Source organism: Sesamum indicum, linkage group LG7, assembly GCF_000512975.1.
Source record: "Sesamum indicum cultivar Zhongzhi No. 13 linkage group LG7, S_indicum_v1.0, whole genome shotgun sequence".
NCBI classification, from domain to species: domain Eukaryota; kingdom Viridiplantae; phylum Streptophyta; class Magnoliopsida; order Lamiales; family Pedaliaceae; genus Sesamum; species Sesamum indicum.
Window position 1 is genome coordinate 4,607,990 of NC_026151.1, and position 23,038 is coordinate 4,631,027.

General features: G+C 31.4%; 1 protein-coding gene and 1 pseudogene across 6 annotated transcripts; both read right to left on the minus strand.

Moving 5' to 3' along the window:
• LOC105166313 lies at positions 706-2,010 on the minus strand (annotated as a pseudogene).
• On the minus strand, positions 12,856-17,963 carry LOC105166230. 6 transcript variants are annotated; one of them, XM_020695566.1, is made up of 13 exons: positions 17,657-17,963; positions 17,315-17,435; positions 16,747-16,851; positions 16,542-16,658; positions 15,998-16,253; positions 15,716-15,873; positions 15,260-15,624; positions 15,077-15,176; positions 14,842-14,901; positions 14,555-14,638; positions 14,320-14,436; positions 13,518-13,828; positions 12,856-13,206 (listed from the first exon to the last, which is right to left on the minus strand). In XM_020695566.1, exons 2-12 carry the CDS (start codon positions 17,375-17,377, stop codon positions 13,523-13,525), a joined length of 1,731 nt encoding a protein of 576 aa, XP_020551225.1. In that variant the 5' UTR covers positions 17,378-17,435; positions 17,657-17,963; the 3' UTR covers positions 12,856-13,206; positions 13,518-13,522. The 6 variants fall into 6 exon arrangements, with proteins under 6 accessions (XP_020551225.1, XP_011083818.1, XP_011083815.1 ...); XM_011085516.2 differs by lacking the exon at positions 12,856-13,206 and having other exon boundaries at positions 13,304-13,828; positions 17,315-17,429; positions 17,682-17,963; XM_011085513.2 differs by lacking the exon at positions 12,856-13,206 and having other exon boundaries at positions 13,304-13,828; positions 17,682-17,963.

The window sequence follows — 23,038 nt, forward strand, 5'->3', positions numbered from 1 at the left end:
AATTTTGTCATCGAGTGGTGGAGTGACGTTAATCAACTTATTAAAGAAGGAAAATATTTAAATATTATTTTTATTTTTATATATATTTCTCCATAAAATTGTTTACTAGACATTTTTTTTTTATTTTTTCCGAGTTACAAAATGAGTAATAAATTAATAATAAGTATTCCCTATGTACGCTGTACTTTTTAATCCTATTATTTTGATTTCATATAGAGTTTTGTGTGAGATGAAAATTTTTATGTAATTTTTCATTACCATTTTTAAAATTAATGTTCATAATATAGAGATGTCCAGACATAACTCTTTTTGTCTATTCATAATAAATATCTAATTTTAAAATCTAAAATATCATTTTAGAAAAATCTTTTTTTGGAGATATTTTTATTGTAACACTAAAAAAAATATAATATTTAATTATGATCAATTGTCACAGTTCAAACCACACAGTAGTTGTTAGTTATGATTTTGCGAGTATGACTGAACGCATGTCAAAAAACTTTGTTATAGCTCGTTATCATGAAAAAAATCATGTACATAATGGGTAATCTAACTTTTTGCATAGATTTTTATTTAACTATTATTAATAATAACTATTTACTATGATTTAATTCATAGTCAATAATAAATTTTTTCTAGCCTAATGTGATATTTTTCTTGTGCGGACCATAATTTAATATTTATTGGGACAAATATTAATAATAATAATGAGTCAAAAATTCTTGTTGATTCATATTTTCCAATGTGCGGATTGTACACATCATAAAAAGACTCTATACAACATAACACAAAAGAAATAATAATAAAAATAAAACCCTAAAAGATACATATATATATATATATTAAATAATTAATTGTAAATTGTGGGCTAATTTTTGTACTCATTTACGAGAAAAACCAAAGCCGTTGGCCAGGGCGTGGACGGCGGGATTGAACGCCAGCCGGCCCAGAATCCCCTGCTTGTACGGCAGGAACGTTTTCTTCTTCAGATCCTCTGAAACCGCTCGGTTCACAGTGTAATGCAGCTCGTGTGCAGAAACCGGTCCCCTTCTTCTCGAACCGGACCCTGGGCTCTCGATTACCCTGAAGCTCGAGTGCCTGGCTCCCACCGCGTACTTCTTTAGAGGGTCTTCAGCGGCGGCGCGTCCTCCTTCAGCCTCCATTTCTTGTAGCCGCCGCCTTTAGCCGGCGCTGTCGACAGAGCTGAACAAAGGGTTGATTGTGAAGAGGAACTCTTTGCATTGTGCGGCTGCTCTTTCTCTTCTTCCCATGGATATTGTACGTCCCTGAGCGGAGAAAGGGAACGCGCCGCCCTTCGGCTGGAGGATTTTGAAAGATCTCCACCTCTTTCTCTTCCTCGTTGACTCCCCGCCGCCGCTCTTGTCGCGTTTTTACCTAGAAACGGCTCTCTTTCCTTACTGTTCTTATGCCGCCGTGGCGAGAAGGCGCCCTGGATGATCTTTCTAGTCTGCGATAGCGGCGACGCAGAAACAGCGGTGGCGGGATTTTCCAACATCACATGTTCACTGACTCTCCCGGCCGCAGGGAGGTGCAGCCGCGGCGGAGGAGTCTTCAGGGGCTTGATCACTCCACCGTCGAAAAGCTCATCAGCAGACACGGAGGCTGACTCCCAATCTTCGCTCACATCAAACGCAAAATCATCTCCAACACTACTCTTGAAGGGTTCTCTGGACCCGCCACGACGACTGCCATTGCCGACGACAGAGAACTCATCAACATCGCGGTAAAACTGAGAGAGGTGAGAAGGGCTGGTGGGAGCACTGCAATAGTAGTCGCCGAAGGGCTTCGGCGTGGAGGGCGGGCTGACGTTCGGCGACGAGCGGGCGCTGTTGAAATCGAAATCAAAGGTGTGGGAAGGGGAAGGTATGACAACCTCCATGTTGAAATCCTCGGCAGAGAACTGATAGCTAATGTAAAAGTGGAAAAGACAGGAAAATATAAAGGGTTAGAGAGAGAAGGAGCAGATGCTGAACTGACAGCAAATAATATTGACTCCAGAGATCTGACAAGCCGCCTTTTATTACTTGTGTGATCATTCTCCCTTTTTTTTTTAATTTTTTTGTTTTTATTAGGTTTTGCATGAGGGAATTTTGTCTAGTGAAAACTAGGGTTCAGATTTTATATTTAATAAAAAGATTTGAAGTTAATTATAATTTTATATATATGTGAATGCTAAACTATTTTTGTAATAGTCAATGATGCAAATATTGTTATTTTTTAATTTCATATATATAGTTAGTAAGGTATATATTTTGATTTTGATTTATTATATATTATTATGTGTCACATTATACTAAAAGAAAATTTAACATTTTAATTATAATTAATTATCATAATTAAAAATAAATAATCGAATTAATTTTTTTTTATCAATTTTTATGTAATCATAACTAATAATAATTATTTGTCATAATTTTAATATATAAACAATAAAGGTATAGTCTATGATAAATTTTCTTCTAGTGTTAGTTGTCCCATTTACGGAATTTCATGCCACTGTGCATTCTGAAATGACTCATGTATAAAATGAAAATTATGGTTAATCAACAATATTTATTTCATTCAAATAAAATCAATGTAAAAATTTATATTTTAATTATGATTAATTGGACTATAAAAAAAATTAAATATTCGCTACACTATAAATGACCACAGTTTGAAAATCATAATAATCAATACTATTAATCACGGTTAAGTAAAATTAAAGTAAAAACTTAATTTTTTTTACCACGATTAATCAATATTCTCTTAGTTTTTAACTGTAGTCAAAACATTTGTCATGGTTTTAACCATGGCTAATATTTTGACTGCATCTGCAGAAATTACGAAGCCGTGATTGATTCGTATTTGTCACAATTTTTTTCGTTTAATTATGATAACAGAAAAATCTTATTTCTTCATTCGTACTTTCATCCTTAAAAGATGCAAGCTAATTATATATTTCATGAAAATTTTTTGGGATTTATAGCCCGATACCAAATGACAGTATAAACGTATTCATTCGTTTAATTTAATAATAACTAGTTCTACTTTAGTTTACAATTATTATTTAATTATATATATATATATATATACTTGATTAGTCTTTTCGTAATTACAACTCATAAATTGGAAAACAATTCCACTTTAAAAAATCTGATTCATTTCCTATATTATTAAATCACTACAGCATAAACTTCATACTAAATTAATATTCTTCGATTTGTGAAAATTTTAATTTTGATCACAATTAATCAATATTTACTATGATATACCTATAGTTACAATATTTATCATGATTTTTAGCCGAAACAAATATTTTAGCCTCACTTACAAAAATAACGAGTTAATAGCCGTTATGCAATAAAGAAACAAATTAACTAAGTAGAGATGAGCCACGAGTGCGAGAATTTTACTTGGAGTGAAAGGTAGGTTTAGTACACGGATGTCGTAATTACTTTCATCATCGCACGTAATTAACTATGTGTGTGTATATATATATTTGGGATTATATATAGTATGTAAGAAATTGAGGAAAGTCAAGGAATGTGTGTGTTCTACGTTAGTTGTTCAATCATGCTGACCTGAACATTGATGTGCTTCTAGATGCACATACATGCATGGATGACATTTTTGTTCTTGGAATGGGAGGTGGGCTTTGAAACGAAATAAAGGCCAACAACAACGTGGGAAACAAGTCTAGCTGTAATTAAGAATGATATTCGTGTATTTATTATTTGTTTAATTACAACGTCGTTATTGATTAATCAAGGAATCCTTGCCTCTATACGACGTGTTCTCACATTTGGAGCCATATGTATATATATATATATATATATATATGTTGTGTGTGCTAAATAAAATGTTTATTATGTTCAGGTCCCTCTAGAATCGTGATGATGTCGTTAGTATTTTGTATGGAAAATACTTATATTTATAAAAAAAAAAATAAAGTTGAATTTCGGGTTTGTTTGTTGCTAACTATTTATTAGCTTTTATATATATGTACCGATTAAAATACCCTTTCGTAATGTTTGGAACTTACATAATTATGACGTTATAACTATTTTGGTAAAAGAATATTTTATTCAAGTACTTGTTAATTTAGTGTTGTAGATACATCAAAGAAAAACAACAATATCATCATATCTTTCTAAGAATGCAACATATCCCAAAATTTTGTTCTACTCATGTTGTTATAACATTAAGTTATTGGTAATAAAATCTGATGATACTAATTAATGATATGCATGTAATGTTGATTTGTTAGATTATTTTGTATTACACAGAATGGAAATCAATTAATTGATTGTCTCAATTTGATCCCAGTATCAAAAAATTGTAAATGTTACTTTTTATAAGGATATAATTCCTAATTGTTAGTTAAAAAACTAGCAAGACGTGTTTTAAAAATAAAATCATGGGAGTCATACAAAATTGGAGTGAATAATAATACCTCAAGTAATGAAGCACTGATCAAGTACAACCCACATCATTTGACGTTATATGTGAAATCGAGGTTGTGTTTTTTTCTATTGTAGTTTCGTATATCTTAGTTTTGTATAAACATATCGCTGATTTGGAAAATATCAATGTGTAGTTGGGACAAAACCAAATATACATACATCCGTTCGTCCTCCTGAGGCTTAACCAGCACGGGAGGTGTTGTTGCTAGGTAAGTTTTCAAGTTTTCTAATGCCTCCTGAGATTCTTCATTCCGTTGGGAGTTATTAGTATTTCTCAACATCTTAAACAAGGGCAAACCCGCGGAGCACGATATCAATCTATTCAAGGCCGCCAATCTTCCCGTTAGCTATTGAATATTTTTAATGGTTCAAGGTTCCTCCATTTTGTCAGAATTGGCCCCGATTCCCCTTTGAGTAACCAGATAACTCAGAAACTTTCCTCCTTCCACGTTGAATATACATTTTTTTTGTTTAACTTCATACCGTATTTTTTTAGCTGATCAAAACAATCATGTAGATCAGCAAAAGTGTCGTTCGCCAACATAAACTTGCAGTTTTCCCTATCTGCTTTATAAAGATTCTTTTTACCAATGTTTGATATATCGCTCCCGTACTTTTTTAGGCCAAAAGGTATCACGTTATAGCAATAGAGGCACAGGTCCATTACAAAGCTCATTTTCTCTTGGTCATATTCAGCAAGTTTTATCTGATTGTATTCTTGATACGCATCTAATATGCTGAGCTTCTCACATTTGAAGGTCGAATCTGCAATAAGATGTATGTGAGGCAAAGGGTAAGAGTGTTTGGGGTAGAATTTGTTTAGATAAACACATCTTTTATATTTCCTCCTTTTTGGGAACTAAGACGGCATTAGCTATCCATTTCAGATGGATGTGCTTTGCCTCTAATTTCTCTGGGGACTGAAATTTCTTTTCCTTTGGGGCTGCACTTTCTTGGACATTCAATTGATGCATCATCTCACTTGCATCAATGTTGGCAAACTTTCCCTCTTCCCATTCAAAAACATCTTCATTGTTTTAAGGAAGCAGGTCAAATCCTATAGTTCGTCCTTCAGCAAATTCCCCCCAACTCCAACTACCTTTTTATCATCTAAAGGGTCAACTTGTATGTGTTGAATCTCACTAGCAAGTTCCATCCTTTCTACTTCACTCCTTTCGATTTTTCCTCATGTCTTAGTTGCCCATCTCAAGGCACTGGCACCTACATTCTTCAAATGTACTATTTCTACGAGTCTTTCAATTTCAATTTTATGATTAATGTATTACATATGAATAATAAATAATGAAAAAGTATATAAAATTTGGATTGGGGTGGGTCCCGTATGAAATCCGTACCCCACCCCGGACTCGATCCTGACAAAATGAATATCAAACCAGTCCCAAATGGGGCAGGTCCATGACGGGACCCAAATAATCGAGGCTAATTGCCATCTCTAGCCTAATCCACTTGGAAAATTTGCATCCGCCTTGCTTTAAATTTGGGCATTCGAAAAATTTATCTCTGGATTAATTCAAGAAGGGAAAATATATAGATAGAAAATTTAGGGAAGTAGTTGTTACATGACCTATAATTTTAAAAAAAAAAAAGTGTATTCTGTAATCCTAAGATTTATTATTCTCCAAGTCATAAATTTTTACAAACACTCCCTTCAAACTACTATGTTGTCTATGTTATATATTTTTTTCAAAAAAAAAATCTATTACAATTTTATCAATAATAAAATATTTAAAATTTTATTAATTTTATTAAAAGATAATAATGAAATTCTATTTATTTATCAACATCTTTAATAAAAGCAAAATTTTCAAATACATTTATATTTAGTATGCCTAATATGCATATATATTTTTATGGTTTTTTTTCCCTTGAGGTGTCCTCAAACATACTGGATTTGAATCTATCTTTTATCGTGATTTGTAGTTGCAGTTAACTTGAGAGAATTTATACACACTGTGGTCCGAACATAGGACTTCTTATTAAATAAATCGATACATACATGTGAATGTATCGGGGTCTTATATTATTACACTAACACTTTGGATCGTATACCTAATATTATGAGAATAATGGTGATAATGATGTTGATGACGATAATACTGTCAATAATGATAAGGATGATAATTAACTATATTAATGACAATATATAGTAACATTTACAGGAATTGAATATCACAATCTATGTGTTTCTTGTGCAAGTGGACTTGTGTTTGGAAAGACCTCATTGAAAATGAGGTTAAATATAATTAAGTTTGATAACTTCTACATATAAATCTTGACCATGATATTAGAAAATTAAATAAAAACGATTCGCGGATATAAGTTGATGTGATTCGATCTCCAAAGATCATGTATCGCTCGACATTGGACTCGGGTATGGGAAATGACTTTGGGACCTGCACAAAGTGACATGTATCGGACCTGATCCAGTGTGAGCACCCCATCGATCAAGTTAAGTCGTTTATATGAGAAAGTCGTGTATCGGTGCAAATAGTAAATGTAATATCTTAAATAGTTACCTTGACCGTCTTAAATACTGGGGTTTTATACTTAAAATCAGTTGTACGGACAACACTGTCTGTCAAGGCAATGTTGTTGCGTGTTCCTCATCCATTATTTTCTGCTGACCTATATACTTAGTGGGCTTTCTTGGGTTTTTATTGTTGTAGACCCATATTACCCCCGAAATATTTTGGACCCAATTTAATATGTTGGGTTCACTTATTTTATCCGCATCATAAGTATACAATAAAAAATTTAAAATTTTGCACTTATTCGACTTCTTTGTAAAGTATCCTCAAGTCGTAATCTTCTGTCCCACTCTTGTATTTGGAAAACTTTATTGAAAAAATTGCATAATTCTTATCACTAATTATTATATTGTGATAATATCGTAACTAGCTATTGTCACTTAATATGTAATTTTTATAGCACTTTTAAGATAATCATTTAATAATTCATTATTAATTTTTTTTTTTTTTTGCAGATAGCAAATAATAAGACCTAATTAAGGCCCCATGTATTGTGTCGATATTATATTTGTATCATATGATTTAGTATCTGGCACTCAGTGCATATAATTAAGTTTTTTGTATATATAAATATTTAAATGCGGCGATTAAATATATTTCACTTGACTATTATAGAAATAATATTACATATAGAATATGAGAAATGTATCTTAGAGTGCCCATTTATGTACCACCTATGAAACAATTATAGAGCCACTCTGGTTATTAATTAGGGTCATGGTTAAAAAATATTTGTCATAATTTATTATTTCATGATTTTTAACTATAATTAATATTTTAATCTCGCATGCTGAAGCCACATTATGATTTTTCACTCTTGATCATGTTAATTAATCATAATAAAAAAAAGTTCGTATATCTCCTACTCCCTCGAATAGTGTTAACCATGACTCTAAATTTACAAGGTCAAGGATTTGAATTTCGTTTCAAGTACGAGCATATGTCTTACTTCATATAAGTTTACAGTATTGCATTATTTTTGCACTCGTAATTTGAAATTCACTTCCTGATGTTTTCCAATATTGCTTTAATTAAACAAAATAACAAGAGACCAATAATGTCCTAGTTTATTAGTCGAGGTTGAAATTCTATGAACAGATTCAACGTAATCCCGTTGAACGTGTGAGTATTTATCTCATTTTAAACCACCACTCTTAAAATTTGGTATAATTACAAATATCTTTTCGAAAATTTATATGTACCCTCTGATATTTGATGAAATTATATAATTTTTATATGAAGATCTAGAATTATCAACTTTACCCTTACTATATTTTTTTTAAAATATATATATATATATATAAAATAAATCGGATGAGGTTCGGATGAAAAATTTAAAAATTATATATAAATCGGATGAGGTTCGGATGAAAAATTTAAAAATTATATATAAAAAAGATTATTCAATTAGTCCATCAAAAAAGTTTTAAAAAAATAAGTAAAATTATAATTCATAATCCACACGGGTATTTTAGTCGGTTCACCACAAGAATAGATGAAAACTTAATGGAGACTAACGAATTTGGATTATTATTAGATGAACATTAAAATCAGAAAAACATTGGTACTTTTTTAAATAATAAAGAGGTATTTATAATTATATCAAATCTCAGGAAAACTCGTTGTAATCTATCATTTTTTTTTCCCTAGTGATTTGATTATATTATAAAATTTTGTTATTAATAATTAATATTCTTATTATCAATGTCGGGCATTTATAACTAACCATTATTATTAAGGTAGACCAACATTCACATAAAGATGGGATTCAAATCACTGACCTTATGCTCACGACGCATCAGTTTCACCAACTAAACTATGCATCACGGACAATTTGTAGCACGCATTCAGAAGTCATACTTTGATGGTTTCTTACTTTTAGAGGGTGTTTTAATAGATTTATCTAAAAACATCTTATAGATTTATATATTTTATAATATACTTTTCGAGCTTATATGATGCCAATCTTACTTTACGAATAAGTTGTTGAAGTATTTTGATAAAATAAAATAATATTAATTTATAAGATGTTAATAATGAAAATTTTGATACTAATTTGGAGGAGTCTGTTTAATATTTAAAAAATATATATATATAAGATCATAGCATCTTATTCTTCAATTCCTAGTCACAAAAAATGTTCTAGCCCATTGGTGCATGGCCCATGAGAGGTTTAGGCCCATGAAAAATTATTTTTGGTAAAGCTCAATGGGCTAAAAATTTTAAAAATGATAATCGGGACTTTTCCGGTATTGTTCTTACGAGCTCTGTCTGACAGGCTTGTTCGGAGATTTATTAGACACAATCCATAATTATTTAGACCTAGAAGGCTGATCAAATCCAGACTCAAATCAATCAAATTTGAACTAATTTTTTTTTTAAATGCAGATCCCATTGCATTTTCAGTTGTATTTAACAAAAATACATCATCTATTTATCTAAAAGACATGCAATAATATAAAATGTAGGTACAAATATTTGCAATAAAAAAATTTAATCATACCATATAACAATTCTAACAAACAAACCAAGATCCAATGTAGGGTTTTGGAATTTTGCTATTTCTTGCATGGGAAATGGCCTATCCACCTATACATTTCTTGGTTTTAAAAGTTTCATATGATGCACTTTCCTAATATATATTATTAATTACTTGTCAGGGTTATAGAGTGACCAAAATTTTGGTTGTCAGAAATATTCTCAAATATATTTATTTTTTCACATTTTTTTAATTATTAGTTTTATCGACAATTTTCCACTCATGCACATCCAAAATTGAAATATTTTAGTAATTTCAGTAGATTTTTAAATTATACGCATACATCAAATATGATTGACAGTTAGTATATTTATATTAATACGAAGAATGTCACTTATTACTTACAATTGACAGTTTGTGACACTATAACATTAAATTTTAAAATACATAATTACTTATTCATTTTAAATGGTCCGCCATCTTTTATCGACAATATATTATTATGATAACATCAACTTCCACTCATGTTCATCACGTGTTCTTTTTTTTTTAATTATATATTAATTTTTATCTTTTAAAATATGTATCATATCTATTTAACTATATACGTGTGACACTACCTAAATCTTTCATTGACTAAGCCCACAAATAAGGCACATTAACCAACTGGCTACGAGCCCAGCTGGCCCATCAGCAAGGAGAAAAAGCCCACAAACTTACCTCCTACTTTACTGAACTGGCAAGCCTTACAAACAAGTTCATTCCAATCAAACATGTTATCATATAGTTGAATGGACACGTCATATAACTTGTCAACACACGGACACATCATCATAAAATATCTCCAGGTGCCTAGTAGATTGCAGCAAAAGAGCTAAGAATCCATGAGTAACAGATTCTTAAATTTTCAGGCAGACCTGACATGATTTGGTAAAACAGTCATATCTCTTTCAATATTTATCCGAATCACAAACAATATTTTTTGGATGATAGCCAACTCAAAGGGGCTTTTCAGCGGCGCACGACACTCCACAACAACCCTCATATACTGCTCTATACATATCTATAAATAGAGGCATTTTTGCAGTCATTTGGTGACATCATTCTTAACTCTAAAACTCTCACTTATTCTCTCAAAGTTTATATTTTGCACTTCACACAAACATATACACGCTATCATCATTCTACACTATTACTCTCACTTTAATGAAAATTCTCTTTATTCTTTTTCAGTAAAACCGTTACTAACTTAATCATCAAAATACTAATCTTATTTTACAGGGTTAATTTCCATTACTCTTAGAATTTTTCTTAAAAATCCTTTCACCTGATACTGCGGCAAAAAATCTAAAATACATCAACGTATACGTCTTTCACTCATATTCATTATTTGCTTTAAATTTTTTAACTATGTATTAGTTTTTATCTTTTAAAATCTATGTCAGTATCTATTTAATAATACAGAAGTGTTGCAAGTTAAGATAGTCGGTGATAATAAGAGTGGGTTTTGAGAAGCATGTGATGCAAATTGAGGTCATTTTGGGGAAAGGGGGTTTGGTGTTTTGCTTAAAAATAGGTTGATGATGTCTTGCAACGTGGGTAGGAGAGGACAAAAACTTAGGACTATCTCACTATCTCTGTTCAGCATCCGACAAAACTTGGATTCTTTTTCATTTCTTATCGTCTCAATTTTTGTGCACTTGGACCATTTCTTGCTCTCTATTTTGGGCAAAAACATAATTTTATTTAAACGTAATCTACACATTTGTAATTATAGCAATAAATGATGATGTTTTCTTATTTTCTACACACTTCTCCCATCTCTATCTTTGAAAGCAAAAAAGTCAATAAATAAACCTTAAAATTTAATATATCCTCTTTTTGTATTTAAAAAATTATCAATATTTTTAATTTGATTTTGCTTGTCTTTATTAGATTTTCATCAATTATTTATGATGAACTTGTTAAAATAATCGTATACTGTGACTTATAATTATAATTCCAAAAAGAATATATATACTTTTGTCTTATGCAATATTACTTTGTTAAAACTTATAACATGTATAAAAAATTGTGTGAAGTTATTTTATTTAATAAAAAAAATTAATAAAATTCAAAACATCTCATTTGACGACCTTATAAACTCCAAATATCTTATAAAAAATTTTGAGAAGCTTATAAACTCAGTCGAATATTCTCTTAATCATTTTTGCATAGAGGGGGTATATATTTATATGAATTATTAATCAATAATGAAGAATAATCCAAGGCACATGAAGTTGATCATAACATATATAGTAACAGCATATTTAGACTAAGTCAAATACATGACAGCTCTACATAGTATGAACTGAGTACGCTGAATCTCAAGCTGGTCATACTACACTTGATACTTTGGGCATTAAACGCATCGATGATCGTCATATATCCCTTATTTTTAAAAAATTAAAATATGTGACAATCATTTAACTAATCTCTGTATTCAATATCGGATATAATATCTATAAAACCTTACTGAGAATCACAATTCACATATTTGGGGGGAGGGGGGAGGAGAAGTTTAGTTACATTTAGACCTTCTCTAAAAGCTTAAAGGGCCCGAAAATTCACTATTTGAACATGTTCATGTTTCATCAGAGTTTGGAGGGAAAATGATAATGTTAGCAAGTTATATAAATTTTTAATCTTACCCTCATTTAACATTCTCATATTATAATTTTGGATTTATAAAGGAAAAAAATAATGATGTTAACCTTGCTCTATATATATAGGGTAAATTACAACAACCTTCCCTAAAATTTAGCATAACTATGAATACTCCCTTATTGTTTGAAAAATTACAAATATCCCCTGATGTTTGATGAAACTATGTAATTCTTGGATGGAGGTATGAAATTGTCAATTTTACCTTTTTTGTATTTTTTTATTTTTTATTTTTAAATTAGAAACTTATAAAAAGATCGAACGAGATGGATGAAAATTTTTTAAAAATTATAAAAAATTATCCACTTAGTCCATAAAAAAATATTTTTTTTAAAAATAAATAAATTTTTAATTTTTAATTCACAATGGCATTTAGGTCAATTTACCGTAAAAATGGATAGAAACATAACGAATTGGGCTAATTGTTAAAAGGTTAAAATCAGGGGAGTATGAGTAATTTTTCAAACAACGAGAGAGTATTATGCCAAACCTCGGGGGAGGTCGTCGTAATTTTTTCTATATATATATGACATTTATTCTTTTATAAGTATAAAAAAATTATCTAACAATGTTAAATGAATGTTAAAATTAAAAAATTATGTAATTTTTGCTTATATCAGCATTTTCCGTCCAAAACTGAACAGAAAAAGATCAAATGTAAATGGAAAATTTCCAAAGGGGTGTAAGTTTAATTTCACAACTTCTTTGGAGGAGAGTATAATGTCGCATTTCAAAGGGGGTCAAAGTGCAATTAACCCAAAAGTAAAAATAAAAACCCAAGAATTGCCAAAAATAAATGGAAAGACAAAAGCGTTCACTCAAAATTACTTCCCTCTATGTTCTTGTCTTTGTTCCATCCTAAGCTTCTATTAAGAACCCACATTAATGTTGTCAGTTGGAGAAACAGATTTGCCAAAAATTCAATGATAAGGCAGCCAGAGCAGATGGCATGTCTCCATTCACACCTAAACTGCTTTAATGATAGATCTGTTGGATCCCCTTTACAAATCTTCACAGACAATACACAGTGCAATTAGAGATCAACATATGTTTGTGCAATAAAAGAATTGTATGTATTATGAGAAAATGATTTTTTTAACCCTTTATTTTTATGTAAATGGTACTTAAAAAACTCTTCCCAGATTGAATGAAATGAAAGAATTTCTACATTAATCAACCCCTCAAAGAAACACTTCAGACAAGAGTGACATTTTACTTACAAGGACAGGATTTCTACATTTTTCACTATTTGTATATTTGTATACAGGAAACTTAATTGTAAAATTGCTATGATTTCAAGAAGACTAAACTGGAGCTAACCTTATTCATGTGTGCAGGAGATATCTGAAGCTAAACTCGTACGGCATTATCTGGAGGGACTGCTGGAGAGGCTCGTCTTTCCACCGCTCGAGGCACTTCATTGCTTCTTTTCCGAGTTCACATGGTAGTTGGAGGCATATCCAGTCCAGCAACGACTCGATGTCCTTTGCAAAGTCGAGAAGGTACCAGTCCAGTAGTTTCGGGATGGCTATAACTTTTTTGGTCGTCGAAATGCCAATTGCTGCTTGTAAGTACTCTCTTTTGGCATTCTCGAGCTCGTTCTCAACTTGGGACGCAGTGTACACGCGAACCTTCATCATGTAAAGTGAACAAATAAATGAATTTTTTGAGGTGTTGATATAATCTAAATTTGATTGCAATAACTTGACACACAAGCAGTTGTTGAGGTTACATAAATGGGACAATTACATTGACATTCCCTAAACGACAATCAAATTGTGAAAATTCTCCACAATCTATCATCTCAAATAGCTGATTCTATTGAACAAGATGATCACTCAGGGTACATTTCGGTTGATGGATTTGAAATCAGGTCCTTCGGAATTTATTTGGATTAATTCTAGATTTAAAGGATTTTAAATTCTTCAACTCTAAATTTGACCTAGTGATGGATTTCAAATTCATCAAATATGGAGTCATTTGAAATCCTTACTCCAAATCCAAACATAGCGTCAAGGAAAAGTCAAGTAAACACTGGCAACGAACTTCGGTCGCTTGCAAATGCAGAAGTTGTAAAATTGTGTCTTTAAATCAATTCTGTATACGCTGAGCAATAACTTACAGCAGGCGAAGACCAGCTTCCACAAGAGAGTGCGAACGATACTAATGGTTCAGACAATGCCAAGCCAAACTTGCTGCGGACCGTCATCTCATCGTACTTTCCACCCTTCGAGAAAGTCTGAGGAGAACGAAGTAACAGGATTAATTTTGGGCAAACCTCTATTCACCAAACGGAAGCAGGCAGAAAGGTGAGCAACATATTGATAAAAATCGAGCTATAAGTTTAGATATCTTACATATTTTGAGTGATATGGCAATCTCAATATGAAATGTTCGATTGTTATTGCATTTAGAATGTGTCCACTAACATTCACTGTCGCCTGAGAAACAAGATGCTAAACCTCATCAGTTCTGATAATCATGCTTTCTGTAGTGTAAACAGTTAATATTAATAGCATGAACGAAACTGTTCATCTTAGGCGAATATTAGTCTGGCATCTCTAAACGACCGTTCCCACCAGAACAACTACTATGCAGTGCATTAAATGGATAGTGAAAAAATACTAAATAAAATAAACATTACCTTTTGCATCAGGGCGACAACCATTTCAGGACTCTCTGGAATGCCATACTCAATAAATGCCTGAGGAAATTTGGTTTCGAAATAAACAAATATAACTAAGTAGCTTTGCATAGAAATCTCGCAAGGAGAAGAAAACGGGAAACTTTCACCACGGCATAGTTAAAAAGAAAGGAGTTTACTAATCACGAGATACTTAGGATGGATTAGTAAAAATGAGAATAGTTCTCACTCATACATTCATCATGCATGAATTGTAGATGTTCATCCAGAAAGCTAGCTTTTCTTGGTGGGTGAGGTCCTTCAAATCAACCGATGCAAGTTTCTCAAGTAGAAGCCTGAAATCAAGGGTGTTGTAAGAATCGACATGCATGATTGTCACAAGAGAACTAAAAATTCTCAAATTACTTTAGTAAATTACCTTAATCTTTGAACTAGGAAAACAGATATCGTTGTCTTGTTTGGATTGATAGAGGTAGCTTCAATAGCAAATAAATGCTTATATGGACCAATATCTCTCTTTCCGAACTTCGAACATATACTGTAAGGATCACTAAACTCCGTATACGTGAAGGTTTCTGAAGAATTCAGCTTGGAGAGTGAATATAAAGATTCTGCAGTACTCCTACTCTTCTTGGAGCTCATTCTCAAGAAAATGTTCATTAAGCATTTCAGAATGTTCTCAGAAATTTTGTTTGGACTGTCGTCTACTGATGATATTTCCTCTCGGCTGACAGGATTCCACTCTTCTGAACTCTCATGGTCTGTTTTTAAACGACTTTCCAACTGGAAAAATTCCAAAAATAAATAAATAAACTAATTCTAATATATTAAGTTTTTCCCTGTGCCAGTGACCAAAAATATGTGAAACAAGAACCTGTAATTTTTGAGGATCTAAACGTTTATCAGCTGCTCTGCATTCAATGGGAGCCCTCTTTATTGGAGTGCGAACTGTTTGAACTTTTGAACTTGGCGATTGCTGCTTATTTTTCGAGGAATTGGTACTTGACTGGTTCTCCTTTCCCCTCCTTTCATCTAAATGACATTAGAGGTATAAGATTTATCTGAGGTTTTATACATCCAGAAAATATGGAATTATCAAAGAAAACACAGGGATATGAAGCAAATGAAGCAAAGATAGTTCAATTGGTTGCATTACCAGAAAGGGAAGATGGATTCTTCCCAATAATTGCTGAAGAATTGGCCTCAGTTTGAAGTAACAATTTGGATTCTTTCCGTTTCAGATCGTTAATCTGACCAGGATCACATAAATCAGCAGAATTGTCCATGTTCTTCTTCGACGATGAAATGTAGATGGCTTCCTGATATAGTCCTTGCCTGAAATGCACAATCTTTTCTTCAAGCCGAACAACTTCTTCTTCCAAAACAGCAACTTCAGCAAGAAGCTCGAGTGTCTGCACATATCATTCAAGAACTACTCAGTCAAACATGATGAATAATTTGCATGCGCATTGATGAAGATCAAGTATCAAAAAAAGTAAGTTCATTTTCCTCTCTTTCATTTACGTAATCTTTTTATCAATTTAATTTGACCTTCCGCTCAATTCATCAAGTTGCAAGAATTGGTACTTCAATCAATGCGACTGAAGCATTTATAGCTTTTCTTTACCAACTAAAAGTATAACATAACTACAAACAACCAAAAAATAGAACAAAGACAAATTAGGAAGTTCGAGGCTGACATCGGGCGGAAGATAAGCCGGTAGGCGAGGAAGAGCTCCCAACGGCCTGGTAAAAGCCCTCTCCAAAGCTCGATGAACATTCTCCTCGTGTCTGAGCTTCTTCTTTAGCTTATCAACCTGCACCATTTTACACTCACTAAATACAATTTCTAACATCTAGAGTAGAATACCTACAGATAACATCATTAACAAATCAAAAACCCACATCTTGCTGCAACGCCATCTTTCTTTCCCTGATCGAGCCTCGACGACGGCCCGTCGTAGGTTTCTCAGCATTCATTATCCTGATACCCTGCATTTCCCCTTTTTCCTTCAAGCAAATCATAAAGTATATGCAACAATCAGCTTCCACAAGAAAGGAATTACACAATGATAAAGCTCAATTAGACTCAAGGCCACATTCTTAAAAAAGAAAAGGATCAATATGGATAAGAAGCCAATGAAAAGCTACACTGAAGCTTTAAAAGTATTTTGCAATCTATAGAAACTCAGAAATCAAGAAAAATAAAGGAAAAGGGAATAAAACATTCCAGAATATATCCACTTCCTCTCCTCCTTTTTCTATCTCTTATGCCAACATAATCAAAAACCCATCTGGGAATCTCATCAAAGATGCTTACTTTATCAGTTCTTGTCAAGAATTTCATCTTCTGAAACCTGCCCTTACAACTTGAAGCCATTTTCCCAGGTGAAAAATGCAACACATAAGTGCTTAAAAACACACACTCAGCACACATTAACATTGCAACTAAAGAAAAGGGGTGAATTAATACTTTTTCTTGCTTCAGAGATGCCTTCACAGACTGCAAACTGCTCCTCCTGCCTCTGCTATTCATCTTTCTTCACTCCACCAAAACAAATATTAAAAAAGAAAAAATGAATGATTCCCTGCAGCTGCCACACCATTATAAGCCCATCAGCACCATTTTAATGCCCACAAAAAATTAAACCCAAAAAAAAAAAATAAAAAAAACCTTCATTTATGATTGATAATAAAAGAATGGAGATATAAATGAAGGGAGGAACAAGAAAGGGTTCAGAGGAATGAATTCACTGCAGAGCAGAGACAGAGGGAGAGGGAATTGAATAGGAATGGATTGAAGGCTGAAGCCCACCTCAAAGACAAAGTTGACAAACTACCTTTCACACTTCTTTGGTTACCACCCTCCAATCTCTGCAAGTGTTCTTGATCTGCGTGAGCTATATGCTCATATCAACACCAACCCTCATCACCCCTTCACTTTTCATTATCTCTCTCTCTCTCTCCTCTCTCTCTCTCTCTCTGTGGGTGTATATATATATCTATATATCTCAAGAAATTAATTCACATACATATACATACAATCTTTGTGTATATTCTATAAATGTATGTATAGAGCTGTCTATGAGTTTGATATATCACTTGTGTGTGTGGAGGTGGGGTGCGAGGAAGAGGACGCACAACTGTATATATCATCTCCAAGATGGGGATTTAATTAATTAAAAAATATTGATTTTGACCAGTTTTTTTAAGTACATAATATATGTATTGGTTCAAGAAAATTAAAATTTCATCCTTGGACAACTTTTTTTTTTAAATAGTTACACACTCCTTTCATAAAATTTGATGTAATTAATATAGATTATTTGTAATTTAAAAAATTATATTTAGTATTCTTGAAATTTATTTCTATCTATAAATAAATTTTTTTATTAGTCAAAATTCACCAAATATTAATAAAAAGTCAGATAAAAATTCATATTTATCCGCATTAATTTATTGTTAATTCATTATAGACCAAATAAATCTTTTTATGATCAAAATACCCTTATATCTTTGCACATTAATGTATTTGATGAAGTATATCTACACCTTTATAAAGGTAGTTCATAAAAGATTTATTTGACATGTAATAAGTCAGTAATTAGTAAATATCGATTTTCGTTCAGTTTTTTTGTTAATGTCGTCAAATTCAATATATTTTGACTAATAAAGGGACCTATTCGTTAAACGCAAGCAACTTTCAAAGATACTAAACGTGACTTTTCAAATCACAAAAAAATTACGTACAGCTACACCAAAATTCAGAGGATGAGAGTATATTGTTAAACAAATCAATTATAATTAATATATCAGTAATAATATCAACTTTCTATAGTTCATCAAAAATAGAAAATGAATTATTATTAAAGTAGAATAACAACTTACATCAATGAAATTCGAATTATAAATTTTTAATTTAATTAATTGATGGACAACTAATTTAGAAAATAAATTTCGTACATATCTATGATTTTTTGTCATATAATCTACCAGCAAACATAAATTATCGCATTTCAATTTGTTCTTTTCTCCCCCGATTCATTATTACTTGTTAACTTTAACCTAAGTTGATAAAAGTAATAAAAAAAACAGGGTTAGTTCGTACATCATTTGAACAAAAATCTTTTAAAATAAAGACCATTTTGTAATATTTTTTACTTTGGTGGAAAAATTTGTAAGTTAATCAGTAGTTAAAGCTGGCGATGTTGGAAAAATGGGATTAATTTGATTTATTTCTACATAATATCGTAATTGAGCAAATTATTTTTCTAAAAAAAGTATCGATTTTCACCCAATGCTTTTCAAAATGAAGCAATTTATTTTCATATTTAAGAAGGTAAATTGCTCTATTTTAAAAATTACGAAGATATAAATTGCTGCAAAACAAAAAACACAAAGAGATAAATTATTTTTTCGTAGACGGTAATTTGTCACACAGGATTACTTGCATTTTTCCCGTTTCAACACATAAGGGGGGGGGGGGGGGGGCAACGGCAATTGTCCCTAACTCGGGGCTTTTTTTATAAAAAAAATAAAAATAAAAATCTGGTATAAAAGTGTTAGTTAGTTGATTTTAGTTATTTTTTTATTATTATTTTGGTAATATGAAAATAATTAAATCGATAATTGAGATTAGAGTATTTCGAAAAACAACTTAATGTTTATAAATTTATCAATAAATTGTCGAAATTTGTCAGGGGTTGTTTATAACTTTTGACTTAAATAAACTAAATATAAAATGTTTAAAAGTAAAAATTGTAATAATAAATACATTTTTCAACTCATTTTCAATAATAAACTACTAAAAATATTTATTTTGAAATTATGACAAATATCTCGTACTAATTCTCAACTAAGTTCTTTGATTAATAAAGTATGAACCCAAAAATTAATTGTTATTTTTACGGAGTAATTACATCCGTCTTCACTGAGATTTGACATATTTATATGTAAATTTATGTGGTTTGAAAAATTATATCCAATACCCATAATGTTCATTTTAGTCCGATAAATAAATTCATTCATTAGTCAAACTTCACAAGTTGTTGATATCAATTTGGAATTAAATGAATATCCATATTTACCATAATTAAATTGCTACTGGCTTATTATAGATCAAATAAATTTTTTCAGACCAAACTATCATTATAAGTGAAGATTTACCTTCTCACATGCATTAGCACATGTGAAGATGAATAAGGATAGTTTGATAAAAATATACACGTATATTTGACCCGTAATAAATAAATCGAGAGCAAATAGAAATTTTTTAAATTTTGTAAATTTTGAATAACGAACTAATTTATTTATTGGACGAAAATATGCGTCAATCGTACTGAATATAATTTTTTAAAATTACAAAAAATTTGGGCATAATTATACAAAATATTAGGAAAGGCCAATGGAATCATCCATATCATAGAGAAAAAAGGGAAAAAAGAAAGAAGCATAAACAAAGGTAGGGATGGCGTTACGGAAAAGCAAATGCACATCCAAGGCGCAGTATAGTACCGCACGAAGCAGACAGGCCATCTCTTAGCGTCATCATGAATTAACGTGCGCTTCTCCTTTTGACACCAGCACAATCTCTGCAGTTTTCATACGGGGCTTGCCTAATTCCGGAAAATACCCCTCCCTTTCACTTCTATTACAGAATTATCAGTTTGGTTTCGCGCCCTTTTTCAGTTTTCCCTGTTTGGATGCGTGGGGGTAGCAACGGTAATACCCCAAGAGGGGGACGATGTTGTTCATGTGAGTTTATATCTACATCACTTAACGTACCGTCAGATAACAAAATAATACTATATATTAATTCAACGATTCTTAGCTCTATCTTAATAAAATTTTCGTCGCACTAATATTTATTTGTTCGGTTGGTAGGAACATGTCAATTCCAGTAACACTAATATTTATTGGCTCAAATCGTGAGAATGAGTCACTCTCAGTCATAAAATCGTGTATTGGGTGCGATTATCAGCACTAAAACATCGAATCCCATCAAAACTTCCAAGTTGAGCTTGATTTGCTAGAGTGGTACTAGGATGGATAACTCCGGAGAAGTTTTCGTGATGTACCCACTTTTTATTTTTTATTTTTAAACAAAAGATAGTCGTGTATTTGATTTTTCGTGTCGACATAAACATTGTGCTGATATGTATCTATAAGTACTCGTGTAAGTAATTTATGGTTCTGATGTATATTATAGTCAGATTCTTGTGGTGATCGGAGTCGAAATTTTTTTTTGTTTTTTTTTTTTACATAATAACTCAATATTATAGCTTATGAGTGAAAAAAAAGATTATTTTTTTAAAAGAAAAATATATTTTTTCCAATTAAAAAAGTAATTTCTCGTTAAAAAATCAAATTTATTACTCCCTGCATTTGAAAAAGAAAGCTCCATCTCTATAATTGGCTGGTCAATTTGATTATTCTGCATAAAATAATAATCAGTCTGACAAGTCTTTTAGAAAAATACTTATAATATAATAATATGAACCATTAAAATATTTAAGATGTAATAAAATTCATAATTATTAAATAATCAACATACTAAAACAAATACAATATTTTATCACGATCAATTACCATAATTAAAAATAAAAAATTATAATAAATAATAATTAATTACATCAAGAGTTTAGAATGTGCATGATGCAGCTCAGCTTCCAACTCCACTATTTGGCTTTCCTGACGCTCGATGAGCACATGGCATAATTTTTTATCCAGTTCAGCTGGCAATACTCCATCATAAGGGCACAAATTTAAATTCCCATGATCCTCTGAGTGATGTTCTTCTGCAAAATTCTCAACCTGCATGACATATTGCAAAGTTTCAGCATATACTTATTCTCGAGCTAAGATGACCTCCATAGATAGAGGAAACTTGTTCCCAGAGAAAGATTGAAATGAAATGAACACGATGCATGTGTATACTGAACTAATTATCAGGTAGTAGATAATAATAAACTGTTTGTGGTGGCTGCTATATTTGTGGCGGGGGCGGGGGGGGGGGGGGGGGGGAAGAGAAGGGCTGTGGGATGGAAAAAGCTGCATAGATCACATGGATGCCAACTAAAGTACTCTGATGTTGAAAAGGCTATGAGAATTGAATGAGAGTCCAAGGCATGCGGGTTTAATTTATATATACGTTTTAGGGATATACACTTTTTAGATTTGGTATAATTATATATAAATTTTCTATAATTTTAAAAAGTATATCTAATATTTTTTAGATTTGGTTCCTTCTAACAAATAAGTCCCCCTATTAGTCACAATCCACTGAATTTAACGATATTAACAAAAAACTGAATGGAAATTGATATTTATCTTAATTAACTTAAAACTGACTTATTACAGCTCAAATAATTTTTTTTAACTAATCTATCCATATAACGATGAAAATATACCTTCAGACATGCATTAATATGTGAAGATGTATGGGGATAATTTGATAATAAAAAATTTATTTGACCTACTATAAGTCAATAATATATCAAATAAATCAATCGTCGGTATTATAAATTTTTTTCTAATTTTTTTTTGTCAATATCAGCAAATTCAGTGAATTTTGACTAACGAAAAGACTTATTTATTAGACAGAAGCAAACTTCAGGGGTGTTATATGTAATTTCCTAAACCACATGAAATTTACATGTAATTACACCAAATTTCAAGGGATGGGAGTGTAAATTATCCCTATATTTTTACTTCTCATGATTATGATCTCATTAGTTGTGTGACATAAGTTCGAGTCTCATTGGATGTATGGGTATTTGACTCACTTTATTTTATTTTATTATATACATTTTACTTATTAAAATAAATTATGGTAGTTATCAATGATCTATTAACACAAGTGATTAAAATTGAGGTCCTATTAATTAGTTTCATAATATGGGCTCGAGTTCCCACCAGATGTACGACTATCACTTCATATTAATTTTTTATAATTTATTATTTTTAATTATATTAATATTATATCTATTTATCGAAATATTGATATAATTATGTAAGTATCTTTTCTATTTAAAAAGAAAAATAATTATGATGCTAACTATATTTCCAATCCCCATGTTCAATTTCACATGCTTATTGTTATTTATATATATATGGCATGTCTACCAATCTCCTCATCATTACTACAAAAATTTGAAAAAAAAAGGGGGGGGGGGGGGGGGGGGGATTAATCAAAATA

Bases quoted from the DNA above. Each gene is read 5' to 3' on its own strand.
- LOC105166230 (XM_020695566.1), bottom strand. From the start codon at position 17,377: ATGAATAGCAGAGGCAGGAGGAGCAGTTTGCAGTCTGTGAAGGCATCT. The intron at 16,254-16,541 runs GTCAGCCTCGAA...TGATATGTGCAG, and splicing joins CGGCTTATCTTCCGCCCGAT to ACACTCGAGCTTCTTGCTGA. The intron at 14,437-14,554 runs GTAAGATATCTA...CGTTCTCCTCAG, and splicing joins TGCCATATCACTCAAAATAT to ACTTTCTCGAAGGGTGGAAA.